Source organism: Panthera uncia, chromosome B4 (assembly GCF_023721935.1).
Source record: "Panthera uncia isolate 11264 chromosome B4, Puncia_PCG_1.0, whole genome shotgun sequence".
In the NCBI taxonomy this organism is placed as follows: Eukaryota; Metazoa; Chordata; class Mammalia; order Carnivora; family Felidae; genus Panthera; species Panthera uncia.
The window spans coordinates 36,015,233-36,037,228 of record NC_064809.1 but is presented as its reverse complement, the minus strand read 5'-3'; the positions used below and the strand labels follow the sequence as shown (position 1 = coordinate 36,037,228).

The 21,996-nt window shown below is 40.9% G+C and overlaps 1 protein-coding gene and 1 pseudogene across 5 annotated transcripts in view; one reads left to right on the top strand and one right to left on the bottom strand.

The window, feature by feature from the left end:
* Positions 1-86: 86 nt before the first annotated feature.
* Positions 87-21,996, bottom strand: part of RAD52 (RAD52 homolog, DNA repair protein) — a 33,925-nt gene continuing 12,015 nt past the window's right edge. For 3 of the 5 annotated variants that reach the window (XM_049624857.1, XM_049624858.1, XM_049624859.1), the window contains 11 exons: positions 17,797-17,898; positions 16,598-16,699; positions 15,923-16,016; positions 15,685-15,752; positions 12,543-12,661; positions 11,610-11,685; positions 3,920-4,116; positions 3,637-3,776; positions 2,917-2,997; positions 2,102-2,317; positions 87-1,257 (listed from right to left, as the gene is read on the bottom strand). In XM_049624857.1, the coding sequence (XP_049480814.1) occupies positions 1,196-1,257; positions 2,102-2,317; positions 2,917-2,997; positions 3,637-3,776; positions 3,920-4,116; positions 11,610-11,685; positions 12,543-12,661; positions 15,685-15,752; positions 15,923-16,016; positions 16,598-16,699; positions 17,797-17,880 (1,239 nt within the window). In that variant the 5' untranslated portion in view covers positions 17,881-17,898 and the 3' untranslated portion in view covers positions 87-1,195. Of the gene's footprint in view, positions 1,258-2,101; positions 2,378-2,916; positions 2,998-3,636; positions 3,777-3,919; positions 4,117-11,609; positions 11,686-12,542; positions 12,662-15,684; positions 15,753-15,922; positions 16,017-16,597; positions 16,700-17,796; positions 17,899-21,996 lie in introns of those variants that run through there. The other 2 variants (XM_049624861.1, XM_049624860.1) reach the window with 2 other exon arrangements.
* On the top strand, positions 19,098-19,673 carry LOC125918706 (60S ribosomal protein L23-like; annotated as a pseudogene).

The following is a 21,996-nucleotide window of genomic DNA, read 5'->3' as shown; positions in this document are numbered from 1 at the left end:
TTCATTTCCAGCAAATTCCCTTTTCATGATCTCATTAGCTCACTTTTGAGTTGTGTACAATTTATATAACTAGATTTCTAACTCCAGGACCTCTTTAGCAGTCCTGAACTAAACTAAGATTATGCTTCAGAAAAAGAGTTTTTTTCTGACGAAAGGGGTAAGGGTGTCAAAATCAAAAGATGAACATATGACCAAATCCATGTAACAAGAGGTAGTAATAAGGTAAAAGGAAAATCGGGGTAAGCTACATCATCTTCCGAAGGAACAGAAAGGCTGCCTTCCTGTACTTCAGGAATTCCTTGCCGCGGGTTCATAGCTTCCCACAGATGGGTGTTTGATGCAAAAATTTATAAAAGCCACAGCGTGAAGATCAGATAAAAGGCACAGTCCAAGGTACTGTTTTACTTAAAAAGTAAACCTGCAAACTCATTATTTGGGGAGAAGAATTATGAAACATCTGAAACTATATGAAAAAAAACATTTTTTGAGATACAAGCCACCTTCACATGTGAAATGCAAAAATATAAACACCTACTTACATTTTTTGTTAAAAAGAATTTATTTTGCTTTCTTAAAATGCCTTTTCTTTGGTCCTAGATCATTCCCTTGATAAGGAAAAAAACCACAGGACAGTGACTTCATAAACCTATAAAGGAGAGATTATCATAGATGAAGATGGCAGGCTGGATTGATGCAAAGTAGCAAAACCCCACTCTAGTCTTTGTTCTTAGGATACACAGTGTGGTGTGGACAGCAGTAAATGTGGAGACCTAAAGTTCAAAGAAGACAGACATTAACAATAACTTGATATAGGTGGTGGTTAAAGTCCGTGCTTCATAGTATGGCTTATATTGCTTGAAGGCAGGTAGCCACTGATGACTCCTGAAATGCCTATACTTACTAATGTAAGAGCTTAGGAATAAATAGAGAAGAGCCTCAAGAGCCAGAGAGAAGGTGTTCAATCGTAGAGCCTCCCCACTGCAGTGTGTGACAAGCTTTTTAAAAGGGCTGACTGCTCTGCTCTGTCTGCAGTAGGCTCCAACACTCAAATCCTCAGGTAAAGTTCAGAATGAAGCAAGGTAAATCCTTGGAAATAAAGCTCATTCCCTAGGAATGATGAACAATTTCATGACCAAAAAGTAGTTTTCGAAAGTCCTTTTTGTGACAAAGTCCAATGATGTGACCGGAGCCTCAGTTAAGATGGATCCAGTTTCCTTTTCTTCAAGTCTTGGTTCTTGTCATAGAAATCACAGTTTACTATGGAAGAAAAAAAATCATTTACGACTGCCATGATTTTAAAATAAGAAACTGACAGCTAAAATTTGAAAGGCCAGTGGGGCAGCTGGGTGGCTCAGTTGAGCATCCAGCTATGGCTCAGGTCATGATCTCATGCTTCGTGAGTTCGCGCTCACTGCTGTCAGTATAGAACCTGCTTCAAATCCTCTGCCTCACCGCCAACCCCCCCCTTGCTCCTCCCCCATTCATTTGTGCACGCGTGGTCTCTCTCAAAAATAAACATTAAACCTAAAAGATGAATAAAAATTGTTATGAGGGTAGATCTTTGTGTTATCTCTAGATCAAGTTGCAATGCCAAACATGATGGGCCTACTTTAATAAAGTTCTTCAGTCAGTCATGCTTAAGCTTCCTACTATCAAGGGTTATAAGGAGTTACACCTGAAGTCAGGGCCCCCAGAGGAAAAGTTCTGGCGTATAAGCCAGTTATCTTTCATTTTCTTACACTGATATTCCTCTGGCAAAATATTATACAACTTCTTAAAATGGAATTCATCATTCTTTCTTTAAAATGCAAAGAATTGGGGCGCCTGGGTGGCGCAGTCGGTTAAGTGTCCGACTTCAGCCAGGTCATGATCTCGCGGTCTGTGAGTTAGAGCCCCGCGTCGGGCTCTGGGCTGATGGCTCGGAGCCTGGAGCCTGTTTCCGATTCTGTGTCTCCCTCTCTCTCTGCCCCTCCCCCGTTCATGCTCTGTCTCTCTCTGTCCCAAAAATAAATAAAAAACGTTGAAAAAAAATAAAAAAATAAAATGCAAAGAATTAACCCAAGTCCTCCCTTCAATTTTTGTTGCTGAACACTCTCGCTACCTGTTATCTCTTGGTTACTGTTGTGAGTTTGGAGTTGCCTGGGTCCAGATTTTGCTTGTGGATCCTGGTGACAGAGGTCCTGTGGGGTCCTATTCCAGGTCACCACCTGGTGTTTCAGGACTGGTGTGGCAGGGGTCTGGAGTGGTTCTGGCCTAGACAAGGGCTTCACATCACTGTCCCCTGCATCTGGATCCATATCCCACATTCCAAGACTGTCTGCAAGGACAGAGATCGTGGGAAAACGCAGCATCAACAAAGAAGTGTTCTCACAAAGCACTGGGAAAAACGTCATAAGAAATTCCATGTCGTGAGTGGACTATGACAGCTTTTGGAATTTCTTTCTCCCCATCCACTAAAAGTATGCCAGAGTTTCTCTTAGGACCATAGATGAGCTGAGTATGTGCTGTCACAACTGCCTGCAGTCCATTACTTGTCCTCTCTTTTTCTAAAACTTTGTGGGGCTATAAGATTAAAATGAGGATTTTTATGTCTCTCTTAAAATGTATTAGTGACTACCAAAAGTGCATTTCATAGGTTTCATTTAATAAGTACCTATATTGGGGCGCCTGGGTGGCTCAGTCGGTATGCATCAGACTTCGGCTCAGGTCGTGATCTCATGGTTCGTGGGTTCAAGCCCCGTACTGGGCTCTGTGCTGACAGCTCAGAGCCTGGAGCCTGCTTCAGATTCTGTGTCTCCCTCTCTCTCTCTGCCCCTCCCTCACTCACATTCGTCTCTCTCAAAAAAAAAAAAACATTAAAAAATAATAATAAGTACATAAATTAATGCTTAAGTCATTCCTTTAGCTCCTACTGACCTGTGAGGAAGTCTTTCTCCGTGTGTGGTTCAGAAACAGTTATGGGGGTGCTGTGCTTCACAGGAAGTGCTGGCGGTGCTGCTACGGTTCACAGGAGAGCAAACGAGAGAGGACAAAATCAGAATCACTCAGTTGTTGGAGGGAGCACCTCAGAAGTGCAAAGCTGCCTAGAGTTACGCTGGTTCCTAGCACAGCCAATAGGAGATCCAAGATTCCTGGTCCCATTCCTACCTACATACAGATCTGCATGAGGCTAAAATCACGATTCTCTTTTCTTCTCACTAAATTGGGGAGAAAACAAGGTTCATTTCTCCTAAAGCAACTATCCAGTTAGTCTGGGATAAGCCCTTTGTTTCTACTCTCTGGGAAAGACAATTATCTTCAAACAATTTTGCCTCATGTTCACAGACGACTCAGAAAAACTTTCTAATACGGAGATGGCCAAAGTAGCTGAAAGGGGATAAAAAAAGTTATATACCCTAAAATTTCTAGTTCTAGATTATGTCAAGGCCCCTTTCCTTCCCTGAAAATAGATGAGGGCGTCTTTAGAAATGGGGAAATGCATGGCAGGATTTCACAGAGTCTTAATTGCTTAGACTCTATCCTGACCTGATGTCCTACTGAGTTCTGGTTTGGACGTAACCGTACATACTGGCAGAGGATCAGGCTAGTCCCTCGGGACACCTCCCCAGGGCCTCCGCTCTCATCCTCCTCACACACCCTGATTCTTCTTTTCCACTGATGGAGCAGATAGTTGCACTTGCTGTTTCTCCATTTGTTCCCGGAACTGCTGCTGCAACTGTTTTTGCCGGAGCTTCCGCTGGTACGTGGCATCGCTCTCCATGGCGGAGGCCAGGCTTCTGCATCAGAAGAGCAATAAGGCGGGGCTGAGTTAATGAAGTAAACTCCTGAGGGAGGACACAGACCAGTCTGCTAGCTCAGGAGGTGAAAATGGAGATCAGGAAGACTGAGAAGAGAAAGAGAGGGAACCGAGGCCTCATACCGGGAGCTGCCGGCCTTGTCTTCCTGTTTCACGAGGTGGGGATCATCTGAGCGGCTTGGTTTACAAGGGGAGGTCACCTCCTGTGGTTTCAGGGGTCCCAGAGTCACGTTCTGCCGGCAGCTGCTGTATCTTGCTTGTTCCACAGAGGGTTCAAAATCTTGTCTCTTTGCTTTAGTTAAATCCACTTCAAGAGGCAACTAATAAGGGAAGAAAGGAGGTAAATAACTTCTTCCAAGTGCACTTCCGCTTCCTTTTCCCTGCCTTCAAGGTCTAGATTCCTGGAAAATGGTATTTGACCATCCACTATCCATCGTGCCCTCTAGATCCTGAGAAGCTGAGACAAAGGATCCATACTTCGATCTGTGCTTCAACTAACATTTTTAATTATATGGGAGAAGTAAAACAATTTCATTTTCTACTTTATACCTTTCTGTAGTAATCAAATTTTGGTAAAAAGGAATCTTACTTTATGATTCAAGGCAAATGGTCTATATATCCTAATTTGAGTCTTTCGTGGGCAGCTGGATCTGTCTGATGCTGTCTACTTTTTGTCTCTTTTTCGTGAAAATGATCACACATACTCCTTGTGGAGGCCTGTACTTTCTCTGGCCTTTCTTCCAGGACTTCCCCCAAAATACAACACTCCTCAGTACAACACTCACAGGTTGCTGCGGCACAACTAAGTGTCCTTCAAATGACAGGAGGAAGAAGACTTGGAAAGCACTGACGTCTCCCAATTTAGGGTAGTTCCTGCATCTCACCCAATGTGAGAACTAACTGTACTTCATGGCATTTGGCAAAATGTTCTACTTCCAGGCCCTGAGCACTATAGAAACCCAGAGCTTTTCACTTGGGAGAACTGTCTCGATTCATACGGATGCTTATTTTAATAAAGATAATCTGAGGGGCACCTGGTGGCTCAGTCAGTTAAGCGAATGACTCTTGATTTCAGCTCAGGTCATGATCTCACGATCGTGAAACTGAGCCCTGCATTGGGCAATGTGCTGTGGAGCCTGCTTAGGATTCTCTCTCTCAAAAAAATAAAATTTTTAATTAATAACCTGAAAATAATTTCATTACATTATGAAATTTCTAATCTACATTGGAAAGTAAATGAGTAGGTTAAAAATAAATGAGCTTGGGGCACGTGGCTGTCTCAGTAGGTGGAGCATGCAACTCTGGATCTTGGGGTCATGAGTTTGAGCCCCACAATGGGTGTAGAGATTATGTAAAAATAAAAATTTTTAAATAAAATAATAAAATAAAATAGCGTAGGCAACACGGATGAACACTGAGGACATTATGCTAACTGAAATAGGCCAGTCACAAAAAAGCAAGTATGTATGATTCCATGTACAGGAGGTACATACTTAAAGTAGTCAAAAAAACGAGGCAGAAGGTAGAATGGCAGCTGCCAGGGGCTACAGGTAAAAGGAAGCAGGGAGCTACTGTTCCACTTTCAGTTTGGTAAAAAGAGAGTTCTAGAAATGGACAGTGGTGACAGCTGTACAACAGAAGGAAGGTTTTTAACACCACTAACTACACTTAAAATGGTTAAGATGATAAGTTTTGTTATGTATATTTTACTACAAAAAAAAAAATGAACTTTGAAAAAAGTTTGAAAGACTCACAATGCTAAGTGCTGCCAGAGACCTGAAACAGCTGAAACTATAAACCACGGTGCAGGAGTGTATGTTAATACAACCACACTGAACACTGGAAAGATCTAAAACGAAGCACATGCCTATTCTCTGACCCGACCCAATAATTCACTCCCAAGATAAATGGGTGTGTATGCACCAAAAGACATCTAAGAATGCTAACCGCACTCCTATTCAAAACAACCAAAAACTACTCCAAAACTCCGTCTATTAGACAGAATGGGAAAATGAGCTGTGCTGTATTCACACAATAGAAAAGTATACAGCAATGAAAATGCTACATGTGACATGAGTGAATCTCACAAACATGTCAATTGAAAGCCAGACACAAAACAGTTCATACTGTTTGATTCCCCAAGGTGCAAAAAGGCCAACTAACCTATATTGTTAAAAGAGGTTTTCCTTAGTAGTGATGAGGAGGGGAGAGCTTTGCAGTCACTGCAAGGAACACTATTGAGGCTTCTGGGACACTGATAATATTTTGATTTGATTTCAGATGGTTCTGTGGCTATGCTCATCAAGCTGAACATTTATGATATGTGTACTTTTCTACATGTTTATATGTACATGTTAACACTTCAATGGATTTTTATAAAGCACAAACTATACAATTTCATTTATATAAAGTGCAAAAACAAAAAAACCTACAAGACTGGGGCACCTGACTGGCTTAGTTGGTAGAGCATCCAATCCTTGATCTCAGGGCTGTGACCTTGAGCCCCACATTGGGTGTATATTACAGAAAGAGAGGAAGAAAAGAAAAGAAAAAGAAATGAAAGGGAAGGGAAGGAAATCTATGAGGCTAACAGAATAGAGAAGTCTGGACAGTAGTTACTTTTCAAAAGAGAAGTCAAGGTAATGAATGGGAGTGGCAAATAGGGGCTTTGGGGTACTGGTAATGTTTTTTTTTATCTGGGAGATAAATAGCTGTGTTCACTACTAAATATTCATCAGGCTGTGCCATTATGAATTATACAGTTTTCTGTGTATAATTTGCACTTCATTTTAAAAATTCATTTAAAAACTGGGGCACCTGGGTGGCTCAGTCGGTTAAGCCTCCGACTTTGGCTCAGGTCACGATCTCACGGTTCCTGAGTTCAAGCCCCACGTCGGGCTCTGTGCTGACAGCTCAGAGCCTGCAGGCTGCTTTGGATTCTATGTCCCCCCCCCCACCCCTTCTCTGCCCCTCCCTTGCCTGTGCTCTGTCTCTCTCTCAAAAATAAATAAACATTAAAAAAAAAGGTTTTTTTTAATTCATTTAAAAACTAAGAGTAAAAAAGAAAGGGAGGATGTTAGCGGAATGGTAGACTCAGAAGCTCCATGGGCCCTTCCCCTAGAGACACTGAGTTACCAAGATACAAACTAGAATACCTTTCTGAGAACCCCGGTGACCAGCTAAGAAGCGACAGGCCACAAGCCAGCATAAAACCAAGACAAGATTCCAGCAAAAGGGGTAGGAAAACTCCTGGCATTTTGCGTGGACACTTGTGCCCCCGCCCCTGCCCCTACCCAGCAGTGAGTAGCACAACCAGGAGGAAACCTCACGTACTGAGCTCTTCCTCTGGGATGGAAACAAAGGAATAGACTGTGTATCCAATGTTGTGGCTTGTCTAGAGCTGCCCATGGCATTGCTTTCTGTCTCACCTGACTCAGCACAATGATGGGACCAGCAACAGAGTTTGAAAGCCACTAAAAACAGAGATGAGCACAAGAACACCTTGGAGCTACAGTTATGCAGTCAGATGCCAGGAGGAGAAAGAGATCATAAGAGGTTTGAGAGGTCCTAGAACCTCTAGGTGGGCCAACTGGTAAAGTTCTTCCCCTGCACAAAACCAGTACATAAAGACTGGGACTGGTGGTTGTTTTCTTAAATGCCACATCTCAACAAAAGATCATATGGCATTTAAAGAAACAGGGAAATGTGGACCAAACAAAGTAACAAAATAAAACTCCAAAAACAGACTCTAAAAAAAATGCAACCTATAAACTGCCTAACAAAGAATTTAAAATAACTATCATAAATGCTCAATCAACTAAAAGAGAACACAGACAGCTAATGAAATTAGGAAAATGATGCATGGATGAAATGAGAACATCAACAAAGAAAAACTATTAAATAGCAACTAACAAGTTCCAGAGCTGAAAAATATAGTAACAGCTGAAAAATTCACTAGAGGGATTCTACAGCAAACGCGATCTGACAGAGGAAAGGATCAGCCCACAGGAAGACAGGTCATTTGAAATCATCTCAGAGAAGCAAACCAAAGGAAGAATGAAGAAATATGACCAAGCTTAAGGGGGCCTATAGGACACTTGTCACACTATATATTACAAGAGTCTCAGAAGAAGAGAAAGAGAAAGGGGCAGAGAGATTATCTGAAGAAATAATGGGCCCAAAACTTCCAAAATCTGAGGAAAGAATATGTATAAATTCAAGAAGCCCAAAGATGCTAACTAAACTAAACCCAAAGAGGCTCACACCAAAACACATTATAATCAAACTGCCAAAAGTCAAAGACAACACACTAGTTACAAACTACCAGAAAGAGAAATTAAGAAAACAAACCTATTTACAATTGCATCAAAAAGAATAAAATACTTAGCAACAAATGAACCAAGGAAGTAAAAGACCCATACACTGAAAACTACAAGACGCTAATGAAGGAAACTGAAGAACAAATGGAAAGGTATTTCATGGTATGGATTGGAAGAATTAATATTGTTAAAATGCCTAAACAACCCAAAACAATCTACAGATTCAATGTAATACCTATCAAAATGCCAACGGCATTTTCCACAGAAATGGAAGAAACAATCCTAACGTTTGTATGGAACCACAAAAGACCCCAAATAACCGAAGCAATATTGAGAACAAAGCTGGAGGCATCATGCTACCTGATTTCAAACTATATTACAAAGCTATAGTAACCAAAACAGTATTTTCATAAAGACACATAGATCAATGGAAAAGAAAGGAGAGCTCAGAAATAAACCCGTTTATATGATCAACAAATTTATGACAAAGATGCCAAGAATGTACAATGTCAAAAGGACAGTCTCTTCAATAAATGGTGTTGGAAAAATGGATAGCCCATGCAAAGAATGAAACCAGACCACTATCTGACACAATATACAAATATACTCAAAATCAAGTACAGACATGAGTGTAAGACCTGAAACCATGAAACTCCTAGAAAAAAACACAGGTGATAAGCTCCTTAACACTGGTTTTGGTGATGACTTTTTGAATGTGACACCAAAGCAGAGCCAACAAAAGAAAAAATAAACAGGCGGGACTACATCAAACTAAAATGCTTTTGTATAGCAACAGAAACTGTCAACATGAAAAGGTTACCTACTGCATGGGTGAAAATATTTGTAAATGATGGAACTGGAGGGTATTATACTAAGCAAAATAAGTCAGTCAGAGAAATACAGATACCATATGTTTTCACTCATATGTGGATCTTGAGAAACTTAACAGAAGACCATGGGGGAAGGGAAGGGGGAAAAATGTTACAAACAGACAGGGAGGGAGGCAAACCATAAGACTCTTAATACAGAGAACAAACTGAGGGTTGATGGGGCGTAGGGGAGAGGGGAAAGTGGGTGATGGGCATTGAGGGCACTTGTTGGGATGAGAACTGGGTGTTGTATGGAAGCCAATTTGACAACAAATTATATTTTTTTTAAAAATTTGTAAATGATATAATCAATAAGGAGTTAATATCCAAAATATGTAAAAAACTCAATAGCAAGAAAATAAACAATCCAATTAAAAAATGGGAACTGGATCTATATAGACATTTTTCCAAAGAAGACACACAGATGGTCAACAGACACATGGAAAGATACTCAACATCACTCATCATCAGGAAAACGCAAATCAAAACAACAATGAGATATCACCTCACACCTGTCAAAGTGGCTATTATCAAAAAAATAAAAAATAAGCGTTGGCAAGGATGTGGAGAAAGGTGAAACCTTGTGCACTAGTGGTGGGAATGAAAATTGGTGCAGCCACTGTGGAAAACAGTATGGAGGTTCCTCAAAAAATTAAAAATAGAACTACCATGTGATTCACCAAGTCTACTTCTGGATATTTATCCAAAGAAAACAAAAACACTAACTCAAAAACATATCTGCTCCCCATGTTCATATGGAAATAACCTAAGTGTCCATCCACGGATGAATGGATAAAGAAAATGTAGTACACATGCAATGGAATATTACTCAGCCATAAAGAAGGAAACTTGCTATTTGCCACAACGTGGATGCACCTCAAGGGCATTATGTTAAGTGGAATGAGTCAGATAGAGAAAGACAAACATTGTATCTCATTTATATGCAGAATCTGCAGGAGAAAAAAAAAAAAAAGAGCTCATAGGTACAGAGAACAGATTGGTGGTTGCCAGGGATACAGTAGGTAACAGGCAAAATGGGTAAAGGGGGTCAAAAAGTATAAACCTCCAGTTATAAAAATACGTCATGGGAATGTAATGTACAGTATAGTGACTGTAGCTAATAATATTGTATATCTGAAAGTTGCTAAAAGAGTAAATCTTAAAAGTTATCATAAAAAAATGTATAACTAGGTATGGTGATGGATGTTAATTAATTAGACTTATTATGTCATTCATTTCATAACATATACAAATATCAAATTATTATGTTGTATACCTAAACTAAAATAATGTTATATGTCACTTATATCTCAATTTTTAAAAAGTCAAAGACAAAGAGAAATCTTGGAAGCAGCAAGAGAAAAATCATCAACAAATCAACAGGCCACAACACAGATGAAACGAGGACATTACGCTAAATGAAATAAGTCAGTCAAAAAAACCAAACAGTATGATTCCACTTACATGAGGCATCTAAAGTAGTCAAATTCATAGACAGTTAAGTGGAATGTGGTAACCAGGGGCTATGAGAAGGGGGAAAGGGGAGCTGTGTTTTGGGTATAGAGTTGCAGTATCTCAAGATTAAAAAGTCCTGGAGATCTGTTTCATCAGTGAACTGTACACTTACAAATGGCTAAAATGGTAAATTTTGTTATGTGTTTTTTACCACAATTTAAAAAAGAGAGGGAAAAAAACCTATGAGTGATATCCCTAACAAACACAGATGCAAAAGTCCTTAAAAAAAATACAAGCCTGGGGCGCCTGGGTGGCTCAGTCGGTTAAGCATCCGACTTCGGCTCAGGTCACGATCTCACGGTCCGTAAGTTCGAGCCCCGCGTCGGGCTCTGTGCTGACTGCTCAGAGCCTGGAGCCTGTTTCAGATTCTGTGTCTCCCTCTCTCTCTGACCCTCCCCCATTCATGCTCTGTCTCTCTGTCTCAAAAATAAAAAAAAATTAAAAAAAATAAAATACAAGCCTAATAACGTGTAAAAGGATTTTAACAAGGGAGAGTGGAATTTTGACAGATGCCAAATGACACACGCCTCTGTTAGGGTCTCCACCCCAAGAGCCCCTCGAGTACAAGACAGGGAATGCTCCCCGGGGCCTCAGAGAATGTCATGGGGAAGGCAGCCACTCCTCCAGGCACCAGGATCATTCCAGAACCTGACTCAGCCCAGGCCAAGAGTGACTGCAGGGGATACACGATTTCCAGACCCCTCTCTCGCAAAGGCTCAGCTCGTGCGATAGGCAGAGACGGAAACAAGAGGATCTACACCTTAAATCCACTCCAGCTAAGGAAAAGCAAGAAGGTGGAAGAGGTGTGGTTCTCAGTGTTTCTAAGAAATGGTGGTGCTGCAGGGTTCTCAGACCATTCCCGAACACAGCGCTCCATGTAGAAGAAACAACTAGCATACATTCTCTGGGCTTCAATGTCCTCATCTGTAAAACAAGGCCATTGGTTCCTGTTGTTCTGATATTCAAACAAGTCAGAAATACACATTCCAGACCCTCTAAAGGGCTGAGTCTCCCCTTCTTCTCTCTCCATCCCCAAACAGTCACCCATGACACAAGGGAATCTGTAATATCTTTACTGCAATGCATTCCATTCATCCATTTCTAACATACCTGGCGTGGAAGCTTATTTAGTGACCTCAGATAGTCTTTGTCCAGAATACAATTTCCAAGTGCATTCCCAAAACTTCTAAGGGTAAGGAAAAAAAAGAGTGAAACAGGTTGAGAATTATTACATGGTAATATCAGAGAACACAGTTAAAATCTCTGTGCAAGTTGCTTCTCAACTGTGGCAGAGAAGGACCCCAATATACATCCAAAAATGTTTACTGAGCACCTGCCACATTCATGCACTGTTTTAGTTTTAGGTTCTCAGAATACAGCACCATCCCTGCCCTCAGCAAGAGGCAAGGACTATGAAAAGACTCCTTAGCTACCTCCTGCCGTGGAGCACCAATTCCAGAGCAGAGATTTCTGAAGACCGCTCCAATTCCCCAGCAACAGTGGGCTACACACACTTAGAGCACAATCCTCCCTGACAGAAGCTCTTCACTCGGGATGCCTGGTTATGTACCGCAAGTTTGTAGTGGATGTTCATTCATACATGTGTTTTTCTAGTGATTCAATTCACTTCAATTCTCAAAGGCCAAAAAAAAAAAAAAAAAAAGGCAAAATACCCTGTTCTATGTAACTAAGCTGTACATACACAATGAAAAACTGCTTAATGGGGAAGCTGTCTCTGTACTCATGTGGAAAGGTCTCCGATCCATGACTGAGGCAGTGGGTGTGCAAAATCGAGCACAGAACAGAGAAGATAGTATTCTACCATGTGATCCCAAGAGGGGAGACTGACTAAGCATAAAGCAGCATGGGGGACACGTGGGAGGACAGGAAACGGGGCCAAGAGGTACAGGAGAGAGGGAGACTCAGGTTATTTTGATTTTTGTACCACATGAACGTATCACATTCTAAACAAACTAAAACAAAACAAAACTGCTCTGAAACAAGAATCAAAATGAAGCAGGTTAGACTCTAGCTTTTGCTTACCTCAGCGCCCGCTTCAGCCCATCTGTCACCGCCTCCTTCCTTGCCTTCTCCAAAGACAAGGCTTTTGACTTGAGGCCCTCACTGACCCCATAGCCCACATCTTCATGATATGAGCCGTCCTGTGGGGGGAAGAGCCCAACATGAAGAGCTGCAGTCATGTGTCCCTGTCACACAACTCTTTTTCCCCTGACCAGTGCCCACACTGGGCACATATTAACTCAGGAGCCTTGCTAAAGGGCACATGAATGGGCAACAAGAACTGTAAGAGAATTAATTTCCAGCACTATGTCCTTGATCTTATCTGCTGGGAAGTATGTGAGACAATTCTCCCTTCCCACCTCCTCTTTTACTTAAAAAAGGCATACAGCTAACCCACCCTAAATCTCACTAGGGTGCATGACCCCAAGGTATAAAAACCTCTGGGACACTAAACAAAAAGAAAATGTGAAATATTATATTTAACGACTCTAATGATTGGATATTAAATCTTTTCACCAGTCAGGTGGTGTCCATTTCTGGCTTTCACCAAAAATGAAGGTAGACCTGATTGAGTTATTAGCTGATAGAGAACCAAATATAATTTTAGATGATAGCACTGTGATTTTTTTTAAAAAAATTGTAATGTTTATTTTTGAGAGAGAGAAACAGAGACAGAGACAATGCGTGAGCAGGGTAAAGGCAGAGAGAGAGAGAGGGAGACACAGAATTCAAAACAGGCTCCAGGCTCCAGCTGTCAGCACAGAGTCAGACACGGGGTTTGAACTCAGGAACAGTGAGATCATGACCTGAGCCAAAGTCAGACGCTTAACTGACTGAGACACCCAGGTGCCCCCGCCCCACACTGTGATTTTTTATATAACTCAGAAAGTTAATTCAAAGAAATGAGTGACACTATAACAAAACTCTCCATTCCCAGTTTATTATGTGAATAAGGTTTTTCAGTACTATTTACTAAAAATAAGAAGTTAGAATAGAATTAATGTTGAATGGTCTGTCTAGGAAAAAGTAATATTAAACTATGGATATATTTTAAAAATTTAATTTAAAAAATAAACTATGGCTATATAAACTACCCAAAAAGAAAAAGCCTCATCCATCTAATTAAGAAATACATTTTCCACAAAAATTTATTTTTATTAAGTATACAAATTTTAATGTAGTTATGTTGTCTCCCTCACAGACACAACTGACTAATCAATTGTGTGTTAATAATACCTATAATAGTAATTCAATCCAGATTTTGTATAATTTATTTTTTTTCTTAACATTTATTTATTTTTGAGAGGCAGAGCAAGACACAGCACAAGCAGAGGAGGGATAGAGAAAGGGAGACACAGAACCCAAAGAAGGCTTCAGGCTCTGAGCTGTCAGCACAGAGCCTGACAGGGGGCTCAAACCCACGAACTGTGAGATCATGACCTGAGCCAAAGTCAGACACTCAACCAACTGAGGCACCCAGGTGCCCCAAATTTTAAAAAATTTAAAGACCTAAGGTCACTGAAAATTTACTCAAAAAAATTACTTTTATATATACATACACACAGAGAGGAATTATACTAAGGTTATTAACAAGGTTCCAAACATATACATTCCAAACATTGTTTTATATATATTGATATATTATATTAGTATAAAGCCACTGGTGAAATAGAACAGGAGTTCAAGAAGAAACAATGTAAAATTTCTCATGATTAAAGAACACCTTGCTCATGTATTTTTTTAAATAGATGAGAGTATTTAATCATCTATTATTGAAAATCCATTGGTATATTTAAAAATGATGCAACAAAAAACTATGGGAGGAACAGATAAAGGAGATTAAGAGTACACTTATCCTGATGAGCCATGAGAAATGTACAGAATTGTTGTATCACTGTATTGCACACCTGGAACTAAAATATCCCAGTATGTTAACTATATGTGGATAAAAAAAAAAAGGAAGAAAAAGATACAATACATTTATTTTAGAATGTCAAATTTGGGGGCGCCTGGGTAGCTCAGTTGGTTAAATGTCCAACTCGATTTAGGCTCCAGTCATGAGCTCACAATTTGTGATATCAAGCCCCGCATCGAACTCTGCACTGACAGAGCAGAGACTGCTTGGGATTTTCTCTCTCTCCGCCCCTCCCCAACTCATGCACACACTCTCTCTCTCAAAAATAAATAAACATTAAAAAAAAAAAAGTCAAATTTTACAATATGCCAAGAAATATACCCTTGCAACTACAGCTTTCGCCCATTACCCAGAAGTAGAACATTCTTATGAAAGCTTTCATTTGCCAAAGTAGCATAAAGCAAAGAAGTACCATTAATTTGTATGGAAAATTTTTTGAGCATTCCCAGATTCAAAAACTAACCTCTTTTGTGGCACGTGGGTGGCTCAGTCAGTTAAGCATCCAACACCTGATTTCTGCTCAGGTCATGATCTCACAGTTTTGGGAGTTCAAGCCTGGCACTGGGCTCTGTGCTAACAGTGCAGAACCTGCTCAGGATTCTCCCAATCTCTCTGCCCCTCCCCTGCTCACGCAAGCATTCTCTCTCCCTCTCTCTCTCTGAAGACAAACAAACAAGTAAATAAATAAATAAATAAATAAATAAATAAAGGCCTCTATTAGGCTTCTCTGATACATCAGGACACATCCTGCTAATGGAGGCACAAAATAAATCAAAATAAAGCATATTTGCTCACAGATATAGTTCAAAGCTATAGGAGCTTGATGCTGAGGAGCTCAGCAGGGCCACTCTTGCTGCCAGGGTTCACTTTTTGTCATAAAAGTGAAAATCCTCTTTGGATTTCTTTCATTTAAGTGAAAACAGGTACCAGTGTAGGTCTTCCATAAACGCAAAGCGGCATAGCACAAACTTTTGAAAGGCAGAGGACCTGTATTCATACTTACGGTGAAAACTTTTAGGAGTAAACTTAAAATGTGCAAGAAAACAAGGGTTTTTCACAATTCATTTAGGGACACATGAGTAAGAATGTTTGGCTACCACCATCCCAAAGAACACTGGCTGAGCCACAGCTCTAGCGCCTAGCTATCCAGCTTGGCTGTGCCACCGTCCAGAGAATTCTCTACCTGCTCATTCTCTCTCACCGCCCACCCGATCCTCAGAGGCAGCAGGTCTATTCCATCACCCTCACCTTCAACTGGACTCTCACAAATGCACAGACTCCCACGTAGAACTTGCCATTGTTAAGGTCAACAAAATCTAGGAGTGGGAAAGAGAACCAGTTGAAGAGGATTCTGATCCCTGTGCCTCACCCACATTCCTCTGCTGGCAACCAAATATACCTACCCTACATCCTCACCCACAAAATACTCTCATCAGAAATTAGTGCCAAAGTAAGGGAAAGAAGTTGCCATTGCCAGGAAACATACCCACATTCTGCTGTGTGATAGAGTGTGCCCAGCCATTGTAACCAAACATCTCATTGGCCAGATTAATTACCCTGTGACCCTCGATGTAACATACCTAGAAAAAGAAATTAAACAGGGGGAGAAAAGGGGCTTGTAAATTCCTTGCCATACTTAAATGTGAATCAAAATTTACTTAATTTATTCCTTACCAGCTTTTTTGGCAAAACTGCCCTTAAACATTCCAGGGAAATTCTCAGTGACCTTATTTCAAAGATCTTCCAGAAGAAACCAGTTAGAACTAATATTTTGTCTGAGGGAAGGGACTAAACTCAGAAGGGCAAGATATCCACTCACCTAGCAGTTTCCAAAACTCAGTTCCCAAAAATGTACAAGGCTTGGGTTGACATATATTATAGAAGACCAAAAATATACACAGAAGATACAATTAGAAGCAAAAGAAACATTTTTAAAAGATGGTATAAAAACCCCAAGATGGCAGGTATGGAAGTCTCAAGACAAAACTTGGGTCACTTCAGATGACACTGAAGGCTGGAACCCATCCCCTCCCAAAGACACTCAGAAACACCTAGGACTAGAGACCTTCTGAATCCATGAGGACCCAGAGAGGGAGCTGGCGAGATCATCTGAGTAGCCAGCTATATGGCACCCACTTCTTAAGCATATAAACTCTCCTACCCTCTGGCCGCCTCCAGCCATTCGGCTGCTGATGTATTCTGGGCCCAGCCTTTGCCTCAGAGCTTTCTGGATGGCCTGATACTCTTCGGCTGTGTACTGACACTGCAATCCAGAAAGGAAAAATTAAATTGGCATTTCCTCCATTCCTTATGTCAGCAAGTCTCCCAACTGTTTTGGTCTCCAGACCCTTTTACACTCTTAAAAAGTACTGAGGATCCTAAAAGCTTTTGTTTATGTAGGTTATATCTATCCATATCAGGAATTAAAACTGAGAAACTCTTAAGGCACATCTTCCATCAGCCATCAAAGCAACGTCATCACATTCTGTGTATTCCCTTGGAAGTCCCACTGTTCACTCGCTTACAAGAGAATGAGTGGAAAAGGCAAGTGGTATGTTAGTGTTAGTATGGAAATCATTTCGACCCCATGGACTCTGAAAAGGTCTTGTGGACCCTCAGGGGTCACTGGACCACATTTTGAGAGCCAATGCCTTAGGTGTTACTACCATCCTTACAAAACTTTCTCAAGTAAACTTGAGAATTCATAAACTGAAATGTCCCACCTCGGGGTCTGTATATGACATTTATGCCCGCGAGGGAGTAGGGGAAATCCACCATCCTCTCCAAAGTTTTATACCTCTTCTCTAATTCAACAATTATTTTCCATTGTATACACAGATAATATACTACTACTTGTTTTGATTTTTGTCCCCTTGGCAGTCCTCCCCTTGCCCTATGTAAACAAAATAAATGCTCACAAACAGATCTCTGGTAAAGACAAAGATAGAATTTGAGGGGACAAACTAAGAATCTCTTTTATGTGCACAGCATATCTCCACAGAGAATATGACACCAGAAACTCTGGATGCCTCCAAAAAGGGAACAGGAGTGATGGGGAAGTAGTGAGACTTTTCATTCGCATATAGTCTACGTTCCATTTTGAATGTTATACCATATGAATATGGAGCCTATCCAAGAAAATAAACACAATGTAAATCTAATCTCCAGTACCATCAGTCTTTTGGTGCTAAAATTCCAAAATGCCCTGAGAGTTCACCAGACTCCCAAATAATGCACCTAAAGGAAAAACCACTGATGATAAATAGCGCCCACGTATATGACAGTGCTCTACAAGTTACTTTCTCATATCTTTTCACTTCACCTCATTCTTGCCAGGTATGAGAGAAAACACACAGTTACCTGTCCAAAGCATAACACAGAACTGCCACCAGCAGAAGGATGGCTGCCACGGCCTCCGAGAATCGCCTCCTCAGTCACGGACATGCTGATTCTGGGGGACTTCTACAGAAACAGAAGATTAAAAAAGATCTCAAAGAATGCTAAATGTAAAAGGCAAGAGCCTCTACTAAAACTCAGATGAAAGCATCCAGATGCAGTATCCTACAAATCACTTTATTTACTTGACACTTTTTTATAAGCACTGCCCCAGTCAAGGACTAAGTTCCTCAGTGCTATCATCCAACAGGCCGCTGAGATCCTTTAGCGTCCACTTCTATCTTTCTGTTAAAATTTTTGCTGGAGTGGGGGTGCCTGCCTGGCTGGCTGGAACATGCTAGAGCATGCAACTTTTGATCTCAGAGTCATGATGTCAAGCCCCATGTGGAGAGTGTAGCCTACTTAAAAAATTTTTTTTCTTCTTACTAGGGTGATGGTGCTGTTAATAAAGGTGATTTTTAGGAGTGCCTGGGTGGCTCAGTGGGTTAAATGTCTGACTTCAGGTCATGGTTTAATGGTTCATGAGTTAGAGCCCCATATCGGGCTCTGTGCTGGCACTGCAGAGCCTGCTTCAGATCTCTGTCTCCCCTCTCTCTGCCCCTCCCCCATTTGCACCATGCTCTTCTTTCTCTCTCAAAAATAAACATGAAAAAAAATTTTAAGTGAATTTTACAATTAGAATGTATTCTAATTGCAATATTTATAATGCAAAAAGCCAAAATTACAAAAATTCCCAAAGGACAGGAAACACTCACCTGATTACTACCTACTATATGAGCAACATGATCCTGGCTTCAGTGGGGTCAAAATAGAAATATAAGCCACAATAATTGAACTGAACTGCTTTCCAGGAACTAACAAGCTAGCTGGAAGGAGAAGACTAATAGACAGGAAAATTAAAGAGCAAGAGAAGGCAGTACAGACGACCCTAACATTCAGGAAAAGTACAGCATTAGACCAGTCAGGTCCCTTACAGCATCACCTGGGAACTTATTAGAGGTGCAAATCCTCAGGCCCTACCCTAGACCTACTGGATCAGAAACTAGAGATGAGGCCCAGGAGTCTGTACTTGCCCACTGAGGGATTCGGATACACACTCTAGTTTGAGAGCCAATGCATTAGACTGAGATTGGCAAATGTTTATAGTCCACTAGAAAACAGAATGACCCTCAGAAGGACCCTCTACCTAATTACCCCACACCTGTCTCAAATCAAACGGATTCAGAGTTAGGCCTCAGCCTTTCTGTCCCCTTCTGGCATTCCAGATGTGGAAGTGAGGATGTGGTGAGTCCTCCGATGTGAAATTCCAATTTCCCTGGGTCTTCCAGTAGGAGCCATGATCCACTATGCTGACCACACAGGAGCCCAAAGTCTGTATATCATCTCTGTAAAGGGGATAAGGCACTAAATACACGTCCTGCTGCTGGTGTGGGTGACATGGTGATGGCCACAGTGAAGAAAGGCAAACCAGAGCCCAGAAAGAAAGAAAGTACATCCAGCAGTGATAACTGGATAATGAAAGTCTTACCGGAGAAAAGATGGTGTGTTTTTCTATTTTGAAGGTAACACAGGGGTCAATGAAAACAATAAAGGTGAAATGACAGATTCTGCTATCATGGGACCAGTTACAAAGGTGTGTACAGACCGGCACCCCAGGACTGCATCCAATGCTGGTGTTATTGCATGATCCTTTAGTGTATTTGTTAAAAAAAAATTAAGAATTATTTGCTCCTGATGTTTGCCTTCCTGTTCTTTTCTGCATGTCATTCTTCTTGGCACCACCTAGCCCTGGCCTACTATTTTAGAATACAGTTACTCAGTGCAAACTTGCTGTGGGCACATGCAAAATAAACAGTACTTGGCAAAAAAAAAAAAAAGGCTTGTGCCTCAGCAAACTTACGTGTTGTAGTCTCCAGGTTATTTGCTGACAGTAAAACTACAAATCTAGGAATATCAAGTAGTAGGACTCTCCATACAGCATTACAATACAACATTTAAGGGCTCAAGTTCTGTCAGCTTCTGCTTCTATCACCCACTGGCTGCTTGACCAAGGGGAAAATCACATAATCTCTCTAAATGATGTTTTCTCATCTAGAAAATGGCCATAATAATACTATCACTTCCTAAGGGTTCTGTCGAGATTAACATGATGTTGCATGAAAACTGCATTAGAATAGTGCCAGATGAAGTACTAAATAAATGTTGGCTATGGCTAGGTGCATGTCAATTTTCATATATACAGGATGATGGAAATGCAAAAAACTATTTAAATGATCATAAAACCAGGGTGCCTGGGTGGCTCAGTCAGTTAGGCATCAGACTTCGGCCCAGGTCATGATCTCATGACTTGTGAGTTTGAGCCCCACGCCGGGCTCTGTGCTGACAGCTCAGAGCCTGGAGCCTGCTTCAGATTCTGTGCCTTCCTCTCTCTCTACCCCTCCCCCACTCACACTCCATCTGTCTCAAAAATAAATAAAGATTGGGGTGCCTGGGTGGCTCAGGTCATGATCTTGCAGTTAGTGGGTTCAAGTCCTGCATCAGGCTCTCTGCTGTCAGCACAGAGCCTGCTTCAGATCCTCTGTTCCCCTCTGTCTCTGCCCCTCTCCTGCTTGTGCTTTCTCTCCTTCCCTCTCAAAAATAAATAAATAAACTTTAAAAAATAAACATCAAAAAAAATTTTACATAAATGATCATAAAACATTACATTCCAGCTAAGAATGAGATATTTAAACCTAGCACTAAAAAAGGAATAGCCTAACTAGATTAGTCAATAATATCTAAATTGCTATAACACAATCACTATATTGGACACCTGAAACTAATTATTACACCTTATGTTAACTAACTAGAATTAAAAACAAAAACTTAACAAAACAACACTTCACACACACTGGTATGGCTACAATAAAAAAGACAGTGAATAATCAAGGTTAGCAAGGATGTGAAGAAATTAGAACACACACACACACACACACAATCTGTTAAAACAGGTGATGTGCTGTGGGAGCAGATATGGGCTAAATGGGTAAGGGGTATTAAGGAATCTACTCCTGAAATCATTGCTTCACTATATACTAACTAATTTGGATGTAAATTTTAAAAAATAAAAAATAAAGTTAAAAAAAAAAAAGAATAAAACTTAAAAAACAACAAAACAAAAAACAGGTGTGTGCCTGGCTGGCTCAGCTGGTAGAGCACATGACTCTTGATCTCAAGGTCTTGAGTCCAAGCCTCAGTTTGGGGGTAGAGTTTACCTTTAAAAAAAGATCAGAGGCCTTTGGGTGGTTCAGTAGGTTGAGCATCCAACTCTTGCTTTTGGCTTGGGTCATGGTCCCAGGGTCGTGGGATCAAGCCCCACATCAGGCTCCAAGCTGAGCATGTACCCTGCTTAGGATTTTTCCTCTCTCCCTCTCTCTCTCTCCCTCTCCCTCCCTCCCTCCTGTCTGCCCCTTTCCTCCACCTGAGTCCTCTCTTTCTCTAAAAAATAAAAAAATAGGGGTGCCTGGGTGGCTCAGTTGGTTGAGAGTCCGACTTCGGCTCAGGTCATGATCTCGCAGTCTGTGAGTTCAAGCCCCATGTTCTGTGCTGACAGTTCAGAGCCTGGAGCCTGCTTTGGATTCTATGTCTCCCCCTCTCTCTGCTCCTCCCCCTGCTCATGCTCTCTCTCTCTCTCTCTCTCAAAAATAAACATTTAAGAAAAAATTTTTAATAAAAAAATAAAAAGACCGAAACTCAAAATTGTTACAGCAGGAAATAGTGAAATGAAGATCTTATTTAGAATGTAATTGTAAATGGCAGAAAAGAGTTAAAAGAATGAAATGGATCTGTCTCCAAGGGGTGGAGAACAGTGGAGCAGGGATCTTCTTTTTCAAAATAAAACTTTTAGGGGTGCCTAGATGGCTCAGTCGTTTAAGCATTCAACTCTTGGCTCAGGTCTTCATCTCACAGTTTTTGAGTTCGAGCTCTGAGTAGGGCTCTGTGCTGACAGCACAGAGTCTGCTTGGGATTCTCTCTCTCCCTCTCTCTCTAACCCTCCTGATTGCTCTCACTCTCTCTCCGAAAATAAATAAACTTAAAAAATTTAAATAAAACTTTTAGCACTATTTCATTTTCCATATATGTACATGTATTATTTTAATAAAAACAGAAATTAAAAAATTAAAT